Here is an 18,812-nt window from a genome sequence, read left to right as displayed (position 1 = left end):
ACGAGGGGCTGCAGGTCATGGTTAGCTCTGCCCGACGTGTGGTTGTGCCGTCGGATGTCGGGAAGCCGTGACGTCCGTGTGGAGCAGCAAAGGCAGCTGCGGAGGTGCTAATGTCACCAGGCTCTGCTGCGCCAGAACGGACTGTGTGACAGGGCCGCAGTCGTAGCACTTCCATCGAGTCTTCGTTCACATCAGGTTTCGTTGCTTGCCTGGGCCAACCCTGTGTTAACAGCACCCAACACCAGAAAACTCTTGCGCAATCTGTAAAGATGCTGGAATTTCGATTTCCAGAGAAACTACAGATACACAAATCATTGTTTTGCTCTTCTGAATCTCCTAAGAGGCATGAAAAGGAAGCAGGGATTATGGAAGCGGGCAGTGGGCCAGGAATGCGAGTGGCCTCACTGTCCAGTCTCACTGAATCCTTGCCCAGTGTCATCATCGGTTCCCTTTCAGGAAAAGGTTTGGTGTTTTGTGTGCCAAAAGAAACACTGGGCAGGAAGGCATGAATTACAGTCATGTTTGTGCTTTTTAGTCTGAACTAGTTGATTTATGGATTTTGATGAAGTGATTACAGATGAAAGAAAACATTCCAGGGAGCAAGATCCGCATGTTGCTGGGGTCTCGTGTCTTTCTGTATGGGTTACAATGGAAAACAAAACAGGAAAATTACCAGGGACATTCTGGTCGCTGCGCACTCCTTTCTCGTCTGCATCTGTGGAGCACCAGCTATGCGCTCAGTGCCGCACAAACCAGCAGACAACAGCACCTGCCCTAAGGGGCTTGCTCTCCAGATGGACATGCGATGGATTTCTGACTTCTGCTGGTGCTTGACAGTGGTAATGAATAGCAGCAATTGAATTTTGTTGCTCAATAAATATGGAACTCATTTGTTTACATGATCATTATTTATACTGCTAGTGTGCCTAGAAAGCCCAGACCTGGACTAGGATGCCACTGTGTTGTATACAAGCGCAAAATAGATCCTGCTCCAAGTAGACTACAAGCTTAGAAAGACAGCGGACAGCTATAGAAAAATAGACAGCAACAAAACCGTTGCCAAATTTTTGTAACCACTATGGAAAAGGGAAATGTTAAGGAGGACTGTGAGGTTGCTTTGCAAAGTTTATGGAGAAATCTTCCAAGTATGGAAGCTGCAGAGAAGAAAGCACAAGGGCACTTGTTTGGAAGTTTATTAACTAGATTATAGAAACTGATACTCTGAACCAGAGGCAAAAGACAAGTACTTGACATTGAAGGAGACAGAACAGAGGGGCAGTAATGTGCTGGGAAGGCTCTAGAAAAAGACATATTTTTGTTTGATGCAGCCGAGAGGATGGGGCCAGCAGAGAAGTGCAAAGAGATGAGTAGCCTGGTCCAAGCAAGAGGGGAGGAAAGTAATCTTTATAACAGCATTTGTGTGAACTAATGCATGACTGCATTTGTCAAGGCCAGACAGAAGGATATTGTGGCAACAGTGGCACAAGACGATGAAATCCCGAGTTAGAGTTTACAATACATAGCCTGACAAAGGAAAAAAAAAGCTAAAAAAGCTTCCCCTTAGACATGTTATACAGTAGGGAAACAGCAAGGTTAGATGTCACATTGGTGCTAGGAAAACTTTCATGTCAGAGACGATGCTCGGGTTACATGGAGAGTCAGGGAAACATGCCTAGTGACTGACAAAGACACATACAGAAAGGATTGAGAGAGGAAGAATAAGCACAACATTTAAGCTATGTTGAGACTCAAGCTATCGATTAGGTAACTGTGAAGTGTTAGAACAACAGACTAAGACTTTAACAGTGTAAGAAAATCCGGTTAAGTATATGGATGACTCACCCTAATAGAGAAGATACCTGAATTTGCAATTACAGATGAAGTATGTCTATTACTCCAAAATAACCAGAGAGGAACGTGTGAGATCAGCACCCCCCGGACTGTGACAAAGCCAGAGAGGAAGGAGGCCAAGGGTTGTAAGAACAGCATGACTCGATCAACTGCTTTGAACACAGCCAGAGCATGTAAGGACAAAGTACTCGTTCTGAGACTTGGCTCGGAAGAAGTCACTGCAGACGTTATTGGGCAACCGCAGGGAATGAGTATATATTTAAAGGCTAATTAAAAAAGGCTAACATAGATGAAAGCACTAAGAGAGAGTCAGAGAAATATACTAGCTTTATGGTTGCCTGAATAAATATCATAATGTAACACATAATTTAATTTAGAGGGTGGCCACATAGAAGCCTGTAATTCAATAAAGCAATATAGTGTATGTAACCACATGCTGCACTACCAGGTTTCAACAGGAGCAGAAATCCCAGTTTTCTGTGTCAGCAGAGCATGAGTAAGAATTCTGATGAAAGACTACATGCTCCTAGTGAAGCACGGGGCAACGCGTGCACCAGTGGAGACAAGTAGATGTGCGTCCCACAGATAGGAGAACTGAGCCTCTTAGGGCTACCAGGGAGCAACAGTCTTTATGAGGAAGTCACCACCTCACCAGCTATCAAAGGACGGGAAACATTCACTAAGGTTCAAGTATTGCTGAACTATAACCAGATTTATTACTTATTTCTTGAGACAGAGAGTACACTGAGCGCAGGAGGTGGATTTGAAGTCTGCACAAATTAGACTGACTTGAGTTGCATGCTTTCCTTCCCCCCACTTTATTATCCACCTTGTACAGTGGCTTTATTTCCTTACTATTTCCTTGCATCTTGATCCTCATTTCTTTGTACCAAACCAGTAGGATAAGGCAAGGATAAGCTAGTGTATTAAAAATACATGCCAGGCCTCAACTTGGAATTTCAACCATTTATAGAGGTCGTGCATGACAGCAGCAATTGGATTGGAGATTAGGGTTGGCAGACACCAGTGCAGCAGTTTCCTTCTCTTTAGTAACAAAAGATACTCTTATTTCTTACCAGAAAATGACCTCTTAAATGTTAGAAATAAGACTGAGATCTTCAAGGAGCTAACCTGTTTGTACTAAAACGGATGAGAGAAGACAGCATGGCTAGTTAGCATGTCTCAGCAGTAATAAACAGCTTGGAGGTGATAAATTGTTCAAAGTGCATGAGACTTGGCCAGCTGGCTATGCCACTGAGCTGGGATCGCCAAGGGCATGAGGCATACTTAACAGTAACAGTATGGCTACTTAGTTCACTTGAGCGCCCTTTAAAATCCCAACTGCAGAAAACGGCATGGACGTTAGGGTGCTCCAACTCTTTTCGTACGCATCTTTTATCTTTAGCCAACGCTGGTAACAGCATTAGCACTTCTTATGACATTCAGGCATTATTGCCTCCTCAGCAGTTATGCGAAAGCTCACAGCCCACTGTCCAACGTTGCACATACAGCACGAGGGTCAGAAAATAAATTCCACAGCCGTGAATGCGTGGTCATGAATGAATGCATTAGCTTCACAAATTACTAGGTCCCTGAGCTTCCAAGCAATCTTTCTGTCCCTCAGCCCGTTCACTGTGGCTCAGAGGGGACAGGGAACCTACCAAGTCACCCTGCAGATTTACACATGAACGTTTTCTTCTAAAACCAGATAAAACTCCAGCACTCACAAAGAGAAGCCATTAGCGCAAAGAGAGCACCGGCAGGATTTAAAGATCTGTGAGATAGCCATCTATTTTATATATATGCAAAAAGGATCAAAAGCAGCAGTGAAAAAGCTGTTCCTGTTGGCTCCGGAATCAAACGCCTGCCGCAGGAGCTCTACAGCCCTGCTAAAGCGGGCTGACAAATAAACCTAGCCAGCGTAAAACCGGCACGCTTTCCTGACAGAAAGGGCCACAAGCCGAGACTCCCTGTGCCAGGACCGCTGCACGTTACCGGAGCGCTGGAACCACACGTTTGACACAGGTGTAGCTTTTCAATATATATTCGCTGCAGCGGGTTACAGAGAGGCGCAGACGCGCTGCACTGGGGGGCCGGGAGGCTGCCCCAGCCCCACCGCCGCCTGGCTGGGGGAGGCCGGTAGCTGAGAGGGGCGGGCAACGGTTGGTTTGTTCTCTCAGGAGCGTTTCCCTTCGCCCACCCAGCGGGGCCGCGGCGCCGGGGCCGGGGGGGCCTCACAGCCGCCGCACGCGCCGCCTCAGACGACGAGAGGCGCTTCCCGCTCAGTCGCTCTGGCGACTCCCCATTGGCCAGCGCCCGGCGCGCCGCCCTCCCATTGGCTGCAGCCGCCGCCTGTGATTAGCCGCCAGGTGTCGCACCACCGCTGGGGTTGCTGTCGCCGCCGGCGCTTCGCCGCTCATTGGCTGCGAGCCGGCGGACCCCTCCGCAGGGGGTGGGCGTTGACGAGTGCTACGGCGGCTGCCGTAGGCCAAGCCTGTGGTTCCGCGAAGGTGCAGGCGGCCGGCATGGAGCTCGAGGGGGGCAAGGAGGCCGGGGGCTGCGCGGAGCCGGCGAGCGGGCCCGTCTTCACCCTGGAGGAGGTGGCGACGCGGAAATCCAGCCGCGAGGCCTGGCTGGTCATCCACGGGCGGGTCTACGATGTCACCCGCTTCTTGGAGGAGGTGAGGCGGGGCGGGGTCGGGGTCCCGGCCCATCCCGGCCCTCAGGGGCCGGCGGGTGGGGCGATTCGGGGGGCGAAGGGGGGCCGAAAGGGGAGGGGAGGGCTTGGGGGGGCCGAGGAGAGGGAGGGCCCGAGAGGGAAGGAGGCTGAGGGGGGAGAGGGCCTGGAGGGGGGGGGGCTGGGGGGGAGGGGAAGGCCCTGGAGGGGGGGTTGGAGGGAGAGGAAGGGCCTGGGGGAGGCCGAGGGGGAGGGGAAGGGCCTGGGGGGGGTTGGGGGGAAGGGGAAGAGCCTGGGGGGGCTGGAGGGGAGAGATGGGTGGGAGGGGGCTGGGGGGAGAGAGGGCCGGGGGTGTGAAGGAGGGAGAGGAGAGGCAGAGAGGAGGGGAGGCCCCCGGGAGGGGTTCCACAGGACAGAATCTCTTGGCTATAGGGACAAAATTTGCTTTTAGACCCAATGCTTGTGACTTCTGCTCTTAAGACAGCTGAGAGTGGTATCACTAGTGTTTGGAGCCACAAAAGGAGCGGGGAGAAACGGTAATAAAATTTCAAAGGGGTTTTTGTCCCAGCTCTGAATGACACCAAACCCTCTGAATGATAACATGGCAGTTTTTTTACAATGGCTTGACACCTGGAAGTAGTGGCTTTCTGTTTAGCTTTCCAGTATTTGTAAAGTTGGGTGCAATCTGTTTTGTTGCTTGGATTCAGCATCATAATATTTCATTCAGAATCTGAATTACGCTTTGAGTCTTCTCCCCAACTTTTTTTTTAAGAGAACTTCTAAGATGTTTCAGTGTGCAAATTGCAGCGTGTCTTTTGTACATTTATTCGCTTGAATTGGTCTTTGCTGTAGTCTGTTTTGCACTGTTTGCAACCTTTATAGTAAAAAGTCCTGCTTTTCTTTATAGGACCATAAATTGATCCCACCTTCTAGGTCCTTTGCTCACCTGTGTCTACTGTTGATACTCCAGCATTGTTTACAGATGCATCTTTGACAGGTGCAGGATCTGAAAAGCAGCCTGCTGAGCAAATGTCATTCTTGGGTATTTGTAAGACACTACTTGACAGAGGCTCTAGGCAGCCAATACGCTGAAAAGCTTGAAACAAATGTCTGTGGGACAGTGGGACAGTGCCTTGTGGAAGCATGACTTTGGTGCTGTACAGCAGTAGTGGAACAAAAAACATCAGCTGATATTCAGCTGTTTGTTTCAGAGGAGAGCCCACAGATGCGGCTGAGGTGAGGGACCAGTTGTTCATTTAGTTGGATACGTCTACAATGGGATGCAAACTGCTCTGTAAAGGGGCTTATAAGCAGGGTGGGAAAGAGAAGGCAATCTTATTGAGTGTGACACTAACTCAAGAAGCTGTTAAATGGTAGAGCTACAAGCTGAATTAAGGTGGTCAGATTCCTAGCCCAGAGTCTGTTCACAAAGGCAGGCGTTTTCAAGCTGGCACGTGAGGATTATTTGAGCAGCCGATTGCCTCCTTTTGCATGCACGCCCCCTCTAATTTTGGGTTCCCCTGCATTAGGCCAAACCTGTAATCTGGGCACCTGTCACATTCCTGAAAGAGTGCGGTGGAATACAAAGCTGTGGGCTGAGTTAGCTTTGCTGACCAAGAAACAGATAGGATGGCAGGTATATTTTAAAGAACTTCTCTTACTCCACAGTTTTCTGAAATCCTTCAGGTTTGCCTACATCTAAACATCTGGCTTAGCCGGTTAGAGCCAGGTTCAAAACAAACAAATGGTGTTCCTTCGCACAATAAGGAGTAGAATTGTGGAACTCCTTGCCGAAGGATATAGTGGGTGCAGGAAACTTACAGGGATTCAGGGGAAGAAAGGACAAGAACCTGGAAAAGCAATTCAGTGTAGGTTACTAAGTGGCAAAACATCTGGGGCTTAGGAAGAGCCAAAACTGCCGGAGGCTGGGAAGTACTTGGAGAAAGTACATGCCTCGTCTTACACTTGCCTCAGTGGTCAATTATGGTTGCTGCTTATCACTTTTCAGACTTAGTGTTAGAAAAATGTTTTCAAGGTACTTACCCCCAGACCCATAGAGTGGATGGCCCTGTGTTTCAGAGCACGGACTAGGTCTGTAGTAGTCGGTTGTCATCTTGGCATTCTCAGCGTGAGGAATGGCATCTGGGACGTGCTCCCCGAGCCACCTTCAGCATTTCCCAGATCTCTTTATAAATGAGCCCAGAAAAGCATTTCACTCCACCATGGCAAGTGAGGTGATGCACAGCAGGTTTAGTAGTGACCTGAATGTTATCTTGCAGTGGTATTTGGCGTTACCCTTTCCAAGCGCTTGGTCTCATTTGTCTTGTTCTAACATGAAAAAGATCTACTTGAATTAGGGAAGGAATGAGCAGCGTGGCTACTGTTTTAACTGTGGCAGCATGGCTGCCACACACAATATCTCTCTGCTATATACATCCCTCGCTGACATAATGATACTTGAACATGTAGATTAGGCTCTAATTTATTGGCAAAAGTACACTTTATATCTATTACCCACTGTAATCAGCCCAGTGACGGGGAAACAATGTGTAGATGCTGAGAACCAGAAATAGTTGTCTTGTTTAGAAGTTACTGTTGTGTCTGAAACTGTTTTGCATTAGAACTCTGGGCTGCTCTCACTGCAGATGGCAGGGTTTCGGTTTAATATTTCCTCTTGATCCTGTGTAGTTACTGAAGCAGTGTCTAATTGTTGCCCTTTCTGGCCCTTGCCCACAGATTATTTGTACAGGATTGCTGAATTCCACTGAAGTGTTATCTCAGAGTGATTGCATAATCTCTAAGAAGCCTCACTGCTAAAGATTGCTGATTTTTGCTTTGTGATTCTGGCAAACTAAGTACAGCAGGTCAGCCATTAGTTAGCCAACTCAAAATCTGTTTGTTCATTGCAATGTAGATCAATTTAAGCTTCTAATTTATTTGTTCTGTAATGGAAGCAACAACTAAGACGCTTATCACCTAGCAGAAGTCTACTGAATTCTAAGAATATGAACAAAATGCAGGAGATGTACAAAGACAGCATCTGAAATTTCATAGATGTTTCCAAGAGCTTTGGAATCTCTCTTGTGCTTTAGAAAGCCTGAAAGTGCTTCATATGAGGTGTGGTTATTGCCATAGAGCTATCTCAGATTTCAAATTGTCTAATTTCCTCCCAAGTCTAGGTAACTGGAACACCAATGTACGTGATACAAAATACACCTTGAACTGCAATCGTCTAGAAAAGCAAATGTAGACTATGGCTAGAGCAGAAAGGGCTAACTCCTCAGGTAGGCGTGAATGATTAGTGAGGAAGTCGAGGAAAGGCAGTTGTACCTTGCTGACAGGCTCTTTGAGGTGTGCAGCTGTCCACCGCTCACACTTACGTCCCCACCACACTGATATTATAATATATGGCTTTTAACTTGCGCACAATCTGTAATGTGCTTATTCTCACAGGCATTCCTGCGATCGAGGGGTGTGTTTTGTCTCCATTTTACATAAGACTGGAAGAGTTCGGAGATGCGCGTTTCTTCAGCATACCCTTTCGTAGGTTATCTGAGTCCTGCAGCCACCAGGGCTTTGTGTCTTGGCATGCGCTGGTACTGATACCTGTGACGAGTGTGACTAGAAATCTGTTTGAACGAATTTCCAAGTGGAATGAGTCTAAGTTGCAGCCCAAATTTGTCTGTCAGTTACAAGTATAATGTTCTTCAAAGTACATTTCAAAAGAAAAGGAAATATATTTTTAATGATAGCTTCTCTTTTAAAATTATATAGTGCTAACAGAAAGTTACACACCTTCCAGGTAAGTATAAGGCTAAGGTAGGGTCTATGCTCCGAAGACCTGGTAGTTAGGAACACTATCATTGAGATGAAAGTAGAGAGGGAAAAGTTACGGAAAGTATCAGATGGTTACCTCCTTACTGTACAAGCAGTAGCAGATCTGCACTTAATTCTTACATGCTCTGATGTATCTGAAAGATGAACTCTCTGAGGGAGAAGGGGGAATGTTGAAGATCTGTTCTTGCTCATGCTGGCTTGCTCCAGCTCTGCTGAGATGTTCTTGGATAAACCCATTCCATGTCTTACAGCAAGCTTTGAAGGATGTGTAGCTGATGAGCAGCGTTTGTCTAGGTAGTTCCTTGTCCATTTTTTTCTGACCTTGTGTAGTACTGGCACATTATTGCCACACAGTAATACTCTTTTCTGTCATGGCTTACTTCTCTAATACTGGAGGCTAGGAATAAAAGCTTCTACATCTCTCCTCAACCTGATGATCTTAGGTCTTATCTGATCCAGCAAGCTAATCGGTCTTAGAGCTTACGGTCACTTCTGACCTTATTTGTAGTTTACAGTGAGTCTCTAACAGCAGTTGTCAGCCACACGTATGCAGACTGGCACTTGGAGTTTGTGAAACCGTGACTCTAGGCTCTCAGCTTCCATGGTGGTGAGTTTCCAAGTTGCACTATTGGTGCTTTCCTTTCAGCAGTACATTTGGACCTGTTGTTGCCTCTTGCTTACTCCTAGTTCCTTCTAAAGGCTACGCAGAGTAGAGCATCTTCTGAGGTCTCATGAATAAAGAAAACTTTTGCTGCCTGAACACACAGCATGAACTATAAGAGCTGCTCCTAAAGGCTAGTTATGGGAAGAGTCATGAAGGGCAAACTTTTTTTTTTTTTACTTGCTATCTTATAGCACCAATGGCATGTGTAAAGTGAGTTTGGAGTGAATTTGGGGTTATACAACTCCCTGCTTCTGCTCTTCTTTGCTGCCTTGTGGGACCTAGTTTGGAAAAAATAATTTAGAGAACTTGATTCAAGCAACTCACTGAAATGATCCTTTCAAGAGCATCTGCCGTAGCTCTTAAGTATTGCAGAGCATGAGCAAGTCTTGGGTTTTATTCCCCCTTAGATCCCCTGACTGTGCAAAGGACAGGCTAATGCTCTTCCTGCACTATCTGGGTTAGGGTCTCTGCAGAGTACCTTATACTAGTGATGGCTGTTGTAGACTTCGTTTCCAAATGAGTGTTCTCCCTGTAAAACTCCTTATTTTCTCCACTCAGTGGCGTTGGTTGTATCCTTCCAGAACTAGTGGCTATTAATATTGCTGTCAATGTGTACTTTGTTTGTTGTGTATGTTTCAGATACCAGTGACAAGGAGATTCCAGTTATTGCACTGTTGTTGTGGAAAACTCCTGAGGAAGGGCTCTTGGGCCCAACCCAAGAACCAAACTGGTTCTTGTTTGTTTTTTTCTCTTTCTTTGTAGAATGAACAAACCTTCATTTCAGCCATTATTTCCTCTGGAAATGCATTTTTTTCTGTGTCTGTAATGCTTCTTGCAGTTTTTGTGTTTTACTGCAGGAACTATAGTTTTGGGAAGTTCTGTGGTGGAGTAAATGACCTTGTATAAATAGTCTGGTTTTACGTTTGCTCAGGTATGACGAGGTAAGAACTGTCTGGCTGCAGGTGTAGGTTTCTAGACTAGACGGTCCATTCAGAAATATGATATGCCAAAAATGTTGAAAGTTTGTTTTTTTAATTTTTGACTTGGAGATATTATAGTGAAGGACAGATGTGCATGAATTTTTTTTTTCTTACTTGAGGCTTTAGCGAGTGCATAGAAAGGCTTCAGACCCAAACATGTAAGGAGGAGTAAACTTTACCATTCTTCTCTCTTGTATTTACTTTACCATTCTTCTTCTCGTGTGCATGCAAAGAGAGGTTGTTACTGAAAGCCAATATACACTCCATTTTCCCTGTTTTTGAGGGATTTTGCCTGCTTTTTTAGGGTTGTTGATGAGGAAAGTAAGGTTGATTCTTTAAAATCTCAGTTCTGGTATTTTTCTGTTTGAAATGAGATTTCTGGTGGGACATCCCTAAGGAGTCCTTCTTGAAGGCTTAAAGTAAATAGTGCTACAAAGAGATGGTCTAAAGGGTGGTCTTGCTCTAGCCTGTGTGTTCTTATCCACTCCTTTGTGTGAGCAGAGATATGCACCTGACTGCAGTGAGCTGGTTCACAGAGTTACCCTCTGGCTACCCTGGCAGACAATCAATTCCTTTTCTTTTTTTGTAGGGTTGGGTGTCTGATCCCCTGATCTAACTTCCTTTGAGATCAAATGAGCACAAGTGTTGATGCATAAGAAACGGCAGCAAGACACAAAAGGAGCAGAGCGGAGCCTTGCTTGGTAGCAGCTCGTCATTAGATTGCCTTAGCTGTAAAACCAAACTGTGTCCTAGGACTGCAGACTTTGCCCTTCCTGGCTGCTGAGAAAGTTCCACATTGATGGTTTTGTTACATACCTGGACAACAAAGGGATTTATTCAGCATAAAGAGCTCTGGTATGAGGACTGCAGAATTAGCCGCAACTCGCTGGAATAAACAACCAGACTGTTTTTGTGTCCATAACCGAGTATGTTTGGTATGAGGTGTGATATCCAAGGGGGAATATCTAGACTTTTGGCAGCAAAAACAGACACTCTGAAGGAAGAGAGGCATTAACAACTGTTCTATGCGTGTGTGAAGAAAAAGTGTATTGCAGAGGGAAACAGGTGTTTCGGTCCTTTGATCGGAAATTTAGTCTAACGTGTCTTCTCCTGTTCCAGACTTGTAGGTTGTAGGGGTATTTTCAGGCAGCTGTGAACAAGTCTCATCTCAATTAGTGCGTTCAGTTGCTGGATGCTCTAGAAAACTGGGTTAGTCCCTGTGTGTGTACTCAGATTCCCCATTGCTTTATTGGTTTAACTGGAGCAGCTGATAGTTTAAACTGAACTGTTTGTTCACACACACACACACGCACACACATGCATGTGCGTATGCGCGTGCGCACGCGCGCACACACACACACACACACACACACACACACACACACACACACACACACACACTCAGTAAGGAAATTGTACTTTGCTGGCCTTGTGGTTAGTGCTTTCCATTGCCAGGTCTGTTCCTGGAATTATGGTATTGACAGTGCTAGAGAGGAGCCCAACCCATCAAGGAAAACAGAATCGCATTAGAGTTCTTCATCAGTTCATACCACTCAGGCCGTTTCTAACACATCAGACACCTCTGTTTAACAGTAGGGTTGTGGTCTGACAGTTGTCTGTGACTGTGCGGAGAGGTTGGGCACTTGAATCTTTGGTACAGTTTATTGTACGATGTTGTCTTGAAGCATCTGTGGTGATCTGAAAGGGTTAGAAGAGAGGTTGTTGAGACTCTTCGTGCCCTTTTTTGCATCTAACTCCTTGCTCACCTGAAGTCTTCTTTTCCAGCATCCAGGTGGAGAAGAGGTTTTGCTCGAACAGGCTGGTAGAGATGCCACAGAGAGCTTTGAAGATGTTGGGCATTCCACAGATGCCAGGGAAATGCTCAAGCAGTACTACATAGGGGAGATCCACCCGGTAAGGACCAGCTGGGCATGACGGACTTCTTTCAAACACTGTGTAAAAGTGTGACTCTCCTTCATGTAACCCAGCAAACAAATACACCAAGATATGTCTTGCAAAATAAGTAGGTAGTTAGGTTTTTATACAGTCTGTGTGTCATCCAGGATCTCTGTTGAGGAAACAAAACTGAATGAGTCTTTTCTTTCCACCATTCGGAACTGATTTCTTACTGCAGTTAAATTAAGTGGCGCTTAGAGAAGCTAATCTAATCAGTTCCCTCCTTAGCTGGTGGTACCATAACTTCCCCTTGCCTTGGAGTTTAGAGTTCAGGAGGGTGAGAGTTCGCAGGGGCACAGCACGAACACCAGCTTCCTGCCTGCTACAAAGCCAGTGCCTTTGGGTGCTGGAGGTATAATTAGTTTGAAAACTGGAGTCCAGACAATTGCACATATGATGAGGACTGTGTACAGAACAATTCCTTCATGATGACTGCAGGCTTCTCTTAAAGTCAGTGCTTATTTTTTTTTCTTCTTTTCTTTTCCCTTGACAGCATGACCGTAAAAATCAAGGTTCTAAGGTAAGCTATTAGTGTTTTACTTTTCCATTTTAATTTAATGCTGAGGAAATTATATTATGTTAAAATATTATATATTCTATATTTTTTCCCCATAGTATTTTTTTGAATGGCTTTGGGGTTTGGCCTAGATGGAAAATATTGTGCACAAGCATTAATTAAACAGTTTGAAGACACCTAGAAAGAGTTTTACTTACACCGGAGAATTACTTTAATCTCATAGACCGATGCTTTTGGGACAGGGGTGCTCCATTCAGTGCCGGTCATAGCAGGGCTCTCAAAATGGGGGTGAAGAGAGAGAAAGAGCCGCATAAGCATTCTCTCGTATTGCCTGTACGCTTGGTCCTCTGCTCCTGGGCTTTCAGAGCATTCTTGCCTGGCATTGGAATTCTTTGTCAAGCCACCTACAAAAAATCCCCGTTGTAATTGTAATAGATGAAGTATTATACTTAATTTTTCTGCTACAAGCTGTAATGTAATATTGCTATGGGTAGCCAAACAGCTCCTCTTTTTCATGTGGAGTTAGCTGCCCTGAATTGGTGGGAAGAGATGATTACATTTAAAGTACTGTAAATTTAGCCACTAAGCAGAAATTTCATATTTTAAAATAGATAAAGTTGCCAGAAGCTACAGATTGCCTTTGCTGACAATAATTGAAACTTATCTGGATTTTCTTTCCATATTCAGTATATGAAGCACGCATACTAAGTTTGTGAGACTTAGACATGCTGAATGTTGCGTGTGAGAGGAATTATCTTTCTTAAACTACAAAATTTTTTCCCATGTGGCAGGCCATGGCCTCACTAATCTTATGTTTATTGGAGGAAAGCTGGAGCTCTCTTTGCTAGGTGCATGTTAAGACATACAACTTCTCTATGGATGGCTGTTTTCCCTGCTTAGTACTGAGTTATACTGTTTTTTGGGTGGCCAAGTTTACGCAGCCCTTGTGTGGATCTAGGGCAAGCTAAGGGAGGTAGTGCAAAGAGAAATGTTGTGTTGTTACACCCTGACTTTGAACCAGACGTTTTGCAGTCACTAGGCTTCCGAGTTTAACTTTTCTGCTCTAACAAATTCTATGAGCCTCAACTGATAATAGTTGTTCTAGCCCAGGAGGAATAGACATTGCTTCCTCTAGAACAGTGTTGCCCGGTGTGGGCTGTGACTCCACATGAAGTTAGAAGAAATACAAGTGATGCTGGAAGCAAGATATAAATTGCCTAGGCTGATTTGATTTTCATGATGACTGCAGGCTTCTCTTAAAGTCAGTGCTTAGACTGTAGATCTGACAGAAGAGATGCTGAACTGCTGCTATAATTTCTTGTCAAAGCAGTAGGAGAAGCTGGGTTAATTACATGAAAATCCATTCTGTACTCTCTGCAAGGCATTGCGCACTGTGCCTCGCTGCCCATGGCTCAGAAAATGAAGGAAGAAGTTGAGTCACGCTTTTTTTTTTTTTCTCCTCCTGTGGAGCTTGTGGCTTTATGTTTACACAAACTTCAGTAATGGATAAATCTGTCAAGCAAATTATTCCTTTGTTTTTGCTCAGGAGCTCAGCTGGCACTTCAGTGTGGAATTGGAAGTGTTTTCTGTGCCTTCTCTCCCCTGCCATCAGTGATGTTATTTCCACACCTTGAGCCACAGACTTTTTTTTTTTTTAATAACTCACTGTGTCCTGATCACCGGGCTGTTAGTGTTGTTACGTTCAAGCCAGGAGACACGCGCAGCCACCGTAGGGTTGGCTGTAAAACAAGAATTCTCTGTTAACTGCCCTAGAAATCGTTGGTGTTGCTTAAAACTCAGATACTCCTGGATCAGAATGGGAGACAGTGTTGCAAAAGTGCCTTTGAAATGGATGGGGATGGGGAAATGGTAATAAATAGAATCCAGTTTGAGAGGTAAACATGTGTCTTGCAGCTGGCTTCTCTTCTTGGTTGGCTTGAAGGCTTGGACCAGAGACAGCTCTGCCTTCAACAACGCTTTCATTAAATGTTGTTCAAAGCAGGGCCACTTGCAGAGTACCAGGAATTAGTAAGGAAACTGTCAACAGAGAGAGCAGCAACTGAAGCCCTTGGGAATGTTTGTTTGTTATAGTTAGCCATAGAAAGAGTAGCTCAGGCTAGGTAAAACCTACTCTTAGTTATAAAGTGGAGCTGCATGATTATGCATATATTCATCTTTCAATGTATTGTTTGATTCAACTCTATTTCACAAATGGAATCACAGGCCTAAGTGTGTGTAGAAATAAGTATTAATCTGAATAGCTCTCTTGGATATAAGAGTTAAATATTTTTGCAAATTGCTTTTTTTTAAAATAGATCTAAACAAAAAAAAAGTATGAATTACAGAACTGGCTAAGGAATACAGGGGAGCACCAGGATAAGTGGGAAATTAACCTTGTTAAATCTCTGATAGTGCTTAGTGGTGAACAGGAAGATTGATTTCACTTCTATTGTTATCAGAATTTGCAAAATCCTCTAAAGAGAAAGTCCAGAGACTTCTTAACAGCTAAGATCTATTTTTTTTTCCATATTAACAGCTAAGATCTGCTTTTTTTTTCAGTGTGCAAAATCAGTTTTAAATTCTACTTGGGCCTATTTTTAAAAATGATAGCAAGAGATAGAAGTCAGTTGGAGGATGTCAAAAAAATGCTGTACATATGCACTCTTGTGATTCAGCTCAAAGGTAACTCCCCCCAGATAAGTGTCAGTGTTTAGCATCCACTGAATGTATTTTGGCAGATAAGAAAGTGGTGAGACCCTCAGGAAGCAGCAATAATACTGTTTACGACGGGCAAGAAAGGTGATTTTTGGCAGGTAGATGTTGATTAGACTGGAGAGCAGTAACGTTGCATCAGCCAGGCCATAGAGGAAGAGGATGTGCAGTAGCCAACATAGAGTTGAAAAGCCTCAATGAGAATTTCAGCTGACTGGACAAAAGTGGTTAAATGCTCAAAATTTTATGAAAGAAGAAATATTAAAGTTTGGCAACAGTTTGTACACAAGGGAAGAGTTGAAGAGAACTTTGAGGTTATACACTTGAGCGGTCAGGCAGGAGCACAGAAAATGGGGAAGCGGACACAGCTTTAGAGAAGAGATCACAGTGAAAGGATTGTCCATAACGAGCAGAGGGAGTCTGCAAGTTCTCATCCATAGCATATAAAATGAAGAGACTAGTTTGAGAGGAGATGAGCAAGGCCCGCTTCTAGTTGAAAGAGGTGTAGCTTCCAGTGTGAAGTTGAGGACTGGGTGGGAGGAATTGGATTGATGGAAAGAATGCAGAGGTGAGGAAGAGGGCAAGCATCCCCATGAAACATCCAGTTTGGTGACAGACAGGAAAGATAGGGTGTTTGGGAAAAAAGGGGAGGGTTATTTTTCCTCTTTCTGTAATCACATGTTCAGTCTTCTAATTTTATTAGCATATGTGTGATGTTTCTTTTTTTTCCCCTGCTCACTCCCTTCCCTTTCCTCCTTCAGGACCCAAACATGACATCCTCAGGCCAAACAAGGTATAGTATCTTCTTGAAATAAGAGATTGAGAGGTTGGGACTCGCCATTTGTAGAACAACATATTAACTCTAATGGGCAGGAAACAAAACCCAAAAAAACAAAAAAGCTCTGGGGTATTACTGCACTGGCCTTCCAGCAAGCAGATAGTCCAAAATAAGTTGCCAAACTGAGCACGCCGAGTTATCTGCTAGAGCCTACACCTCCCCTGTTGGATATGGAGGCACAGCCGGGGGTGAGAAGTCCCCTGCTCCATGCCGGGCAGAACAGGCACCCCGGGAACCCTGCTATTTTGCAGCTTGCAATTTCTGGCCCATGTGTTCACGTTACATGACCGTGGCTGCCGTCCCTTCGTGCTACAACACTTATTTGGGTGGTCATTGCAGACCACTGCAAGCCAGGGGCTGGTGCAACACAGTGACATGCATTTTTTGGAGAGTCTTTATAGCAACCACCCTAGTTTAGCTGACGTTTCGGCAGTGCTTACAACCAGAACAGGGCTCTAGTCTTTCACAGCTGATGCAGAACTTTTTTGCTAAGGAGGCTGGCTGAAGGTGAGTTCCTACCACTGTCTGTGGCTTCTGGTTTATGAGCAGAGAAGATTTATTATGGGATAGCTGTAGCAATTTCCATCCTTGAGTCAACTCAACTGTTTGTATGGCACAAATTACAGCCTGGCTTATTTAAGAAAAGAAAAACCACCAAAAACAAAAAAACAGATTGGTTTCTGTCTGTGCCAGGCTGGAAACTTCAGCAGTTCAGCTGCTGTTTTATAAGCAACTAAGCTGTCCTTGCAGTGATAGAGGCCTTGCTCAGGGGCCAGGCAGAGCAGCGAGTGTGGGGACCGCTAGAGCTATCCTGCCTTGTGAATCTGAGGCCTACAGGGCTGGTCTGTTAGCTGATGAGGCAGGTCCTGAGTTCCCTAGACCAAAGCAGACATATAATAAGCGTTGGAACATCTTGAATAAATGATTAACTTGATACTTTCTTCTGTTTTATGTTGTGTGTGGGTTTTTTTGTTTTTTGTTTTTCTCCCTGTAGTTTCTGGTCAACATGGCTAATCCCCATCTTCGGAGCGCTGGTCATAGGTTTAATGTATCGGTATTACATGTTGGATGGCAGATCCTCTTGAACTGACCTTGCTGGAACCTTGGAAAGCCTGAAAGAGAGGGTGTGAGAGAGAGCGTGTGCATGTGCCACGTGGAATTCTGGTTTCCTTAACCTTTTATGCTTTGCTTTTAGCTTTGAGTCTGTAAAGTGATGTTGATATCCATGGGACCAAGCTAATACCAAACTCTGTCTATCCTAACTCTGGGACAAACAGACTCTGTCTTACTTTCCCCTCACTCTGTGGCAGGGCAAGTGCAACTTCCTGCTACTCCTTTATGCTTGTGTGCAGTCTCCCTCATGTGTGCGTGCCCACCTGCGCGTGCTCTCTCTCTCTCTCGCTCTAGTAAAAACACAGATAACCTTTTTCTTTCGATGCCTTTTTGTTAAGCCAGACAGACAACGTGAAACAGCTGCTAGTGAGCCTGTGGATTGCCTCAATCCTTCACATAGCATTGTCAGAAATAAACTGCAAGTTGTCTACAGTCCTTTCCAGAAAAGATAGCGAGAGATTCAGAACCACAGTAGCTTCCCCAGTGCATGCAGGCATCGCTAACCGGAGCAGCAGGAAATTGTTAGCTTTGCTACCTCTTTCTGTATGTGTCTGTTTTTAACGGTTAAACAAATATAAGTATTTTAAAAGCGATCCGCTTCATTTTGTAATATTTGCCCTTGTCCCTTTAACATGTATACTCTCTGAAACAATGTATACCTTGGATCTTGGTTTGTTTGGGTGCTTTTGTGTTGCATGTGGTGATACCAGAAACAGGAACTGACATGCAGCTTCTTGAAATGGAGATTTTCTTTCTCCCTGAAGTCTTGATCTGACACACGTATTGGAAACAAAACTCATTGTTACTTACTGTGAATCCAGACTAGATGGGGGAAAAAACCCTACACTGCCTCTTCTCGTGAAATGAAAAAGGAAAAAAATCCATTTGGGATTTATGCATAATGATAGTTTTGTCCTGGAACTACAGTAAGATATTCTTCCTTTCCTCTCTCTTCGCTTATTGCACAGTCAGCCTCCAACAGTGCGGAGACAATGTAAGGTATGCTTCGTGCATTGTAAGATGTGAATCTTTCCAGCTCTTCCAGCGTCGTGTTGGTCTGTGGCTTCAGGAACTGGAGTAACAACACTGGAAAAGGGGAACTCATGTTCTGGTGTCTGATGTCCTTCAGTGGTACTGTGTGACATTGGTTCCTCATTGGTTCCTCATTCAAATATTGTAGCCAAGCTGGTCACCTTTTTTGAATTGCAGCAAAAAAGGAAGCAGCATAGCCCTATTTGTGAAAACCTCCTGTTGAATATGGGTTTTTTCTCCCTTCTCTCTTCCATGAAATTACTGTGCTCCCCAGAATGTTACACAGAACAATTTCTTGACGTTGTGGCATTGCACTCTACCTTTTTAAAAATGAAGGCCAATGAAGTGCATAGTCATCAGGAAAGGAGAGCGCTGCTCAGGCTGGGTTGTTCTCTTTACTTTCCATATGTCACAACTCATCGTTCACTGCTTTAGTAGAGGTGCAACAGAGTCCCCTTAAAGGCCTTTCTTCCTGCAGGACGACTTCTCTGCCATAGATTGTGCAGATCAGCCAGACAATTCACCATAAGAGACAAAACAATCTAGGGAAATCCACAGTCACCCATTGGCAAAATGGCTCTTGAATATCCTATTGCAAGCTACGTTTGTCCTCCGTTCTGTCCTGAATGGTTTAG

The 18,812-nt window shown here is 44.7% G+C and overlaps 1 protein-coding gene across 1 annotated transcript; it reads left to right on the top strand.

The window, feature by feature from the left end:
- Positions 1-4,201: 4,201 nt before the first annotated feature.
- CYB5B (cytochrome b5 type B) lies at positions 4,202-17,738 on the top strand. Its single transcript, XM_068956210.1, has 5 exons — positions 4,202-4,532; positions 11,795-11,923; positions 12,459-12,485; positions 15,956-15,987; positions 17,027-17,738. The coding sequence occupies exons 1-5, from the start codon at positions 4,377-4,379 to the stop codon at positions 17,115-17,117; spliced, it is 435 nt and encodes a 144-aa protein (XP_068812311.1). The 5' UTR covers positions 4,202-4,376; the 3' UTR covers positions 17,118-17,738.
- Positions 17,739-18,812: the final 1,074 nt, after the last annotated feature.

The sequence above is a fragment of the Struthio camelus genome, chromosome 10 (genome assembly GCF_040807025.1).
Source record: "Struthio camelus isolate bStrCam1 chromosome 10, bStrCam1.hap1, whole genome shotgun sequence".
Lineage (NCBI taxonomy): Eukaryota > Metazoa > Chordata > Aves > Struthioniformes > Struthionidae > Struthio > Struthio camelus.
Note: the sequence above shows the minus strand (reverse complement) of the source record. Positions and strands in the feature narration are given on the sequence as shown.

What these genes read in the sequence shown, in the direction of transcription:
- CYB5B (XM_068956210.1), top strand. Translation starts at nt 4,377, where the DNA reads ATGGAGCTCGAGGGGGGCAAGGAGGCCGGGGGCTGCGCGGAGCCGGCG. An exon ending in TCACCCGCTTCTTGGAGGAG is followed by an intron (nt 4,533 to 11,794) that starts GTGAGGCGGGGC and finishes CTTCTTTTCCAG; the next exon opens with CATCCAGGTGGAGAAGAGGT. An exon ending in ACATCCTCAGGCCAAACAAG is followed by an intron (nt 15,988 to 17,026) that starts GTATAGTATCTT and finishes TTCTCCCTGTAG; the next exon opens with TTTCTGGTCAACATGGCTAA.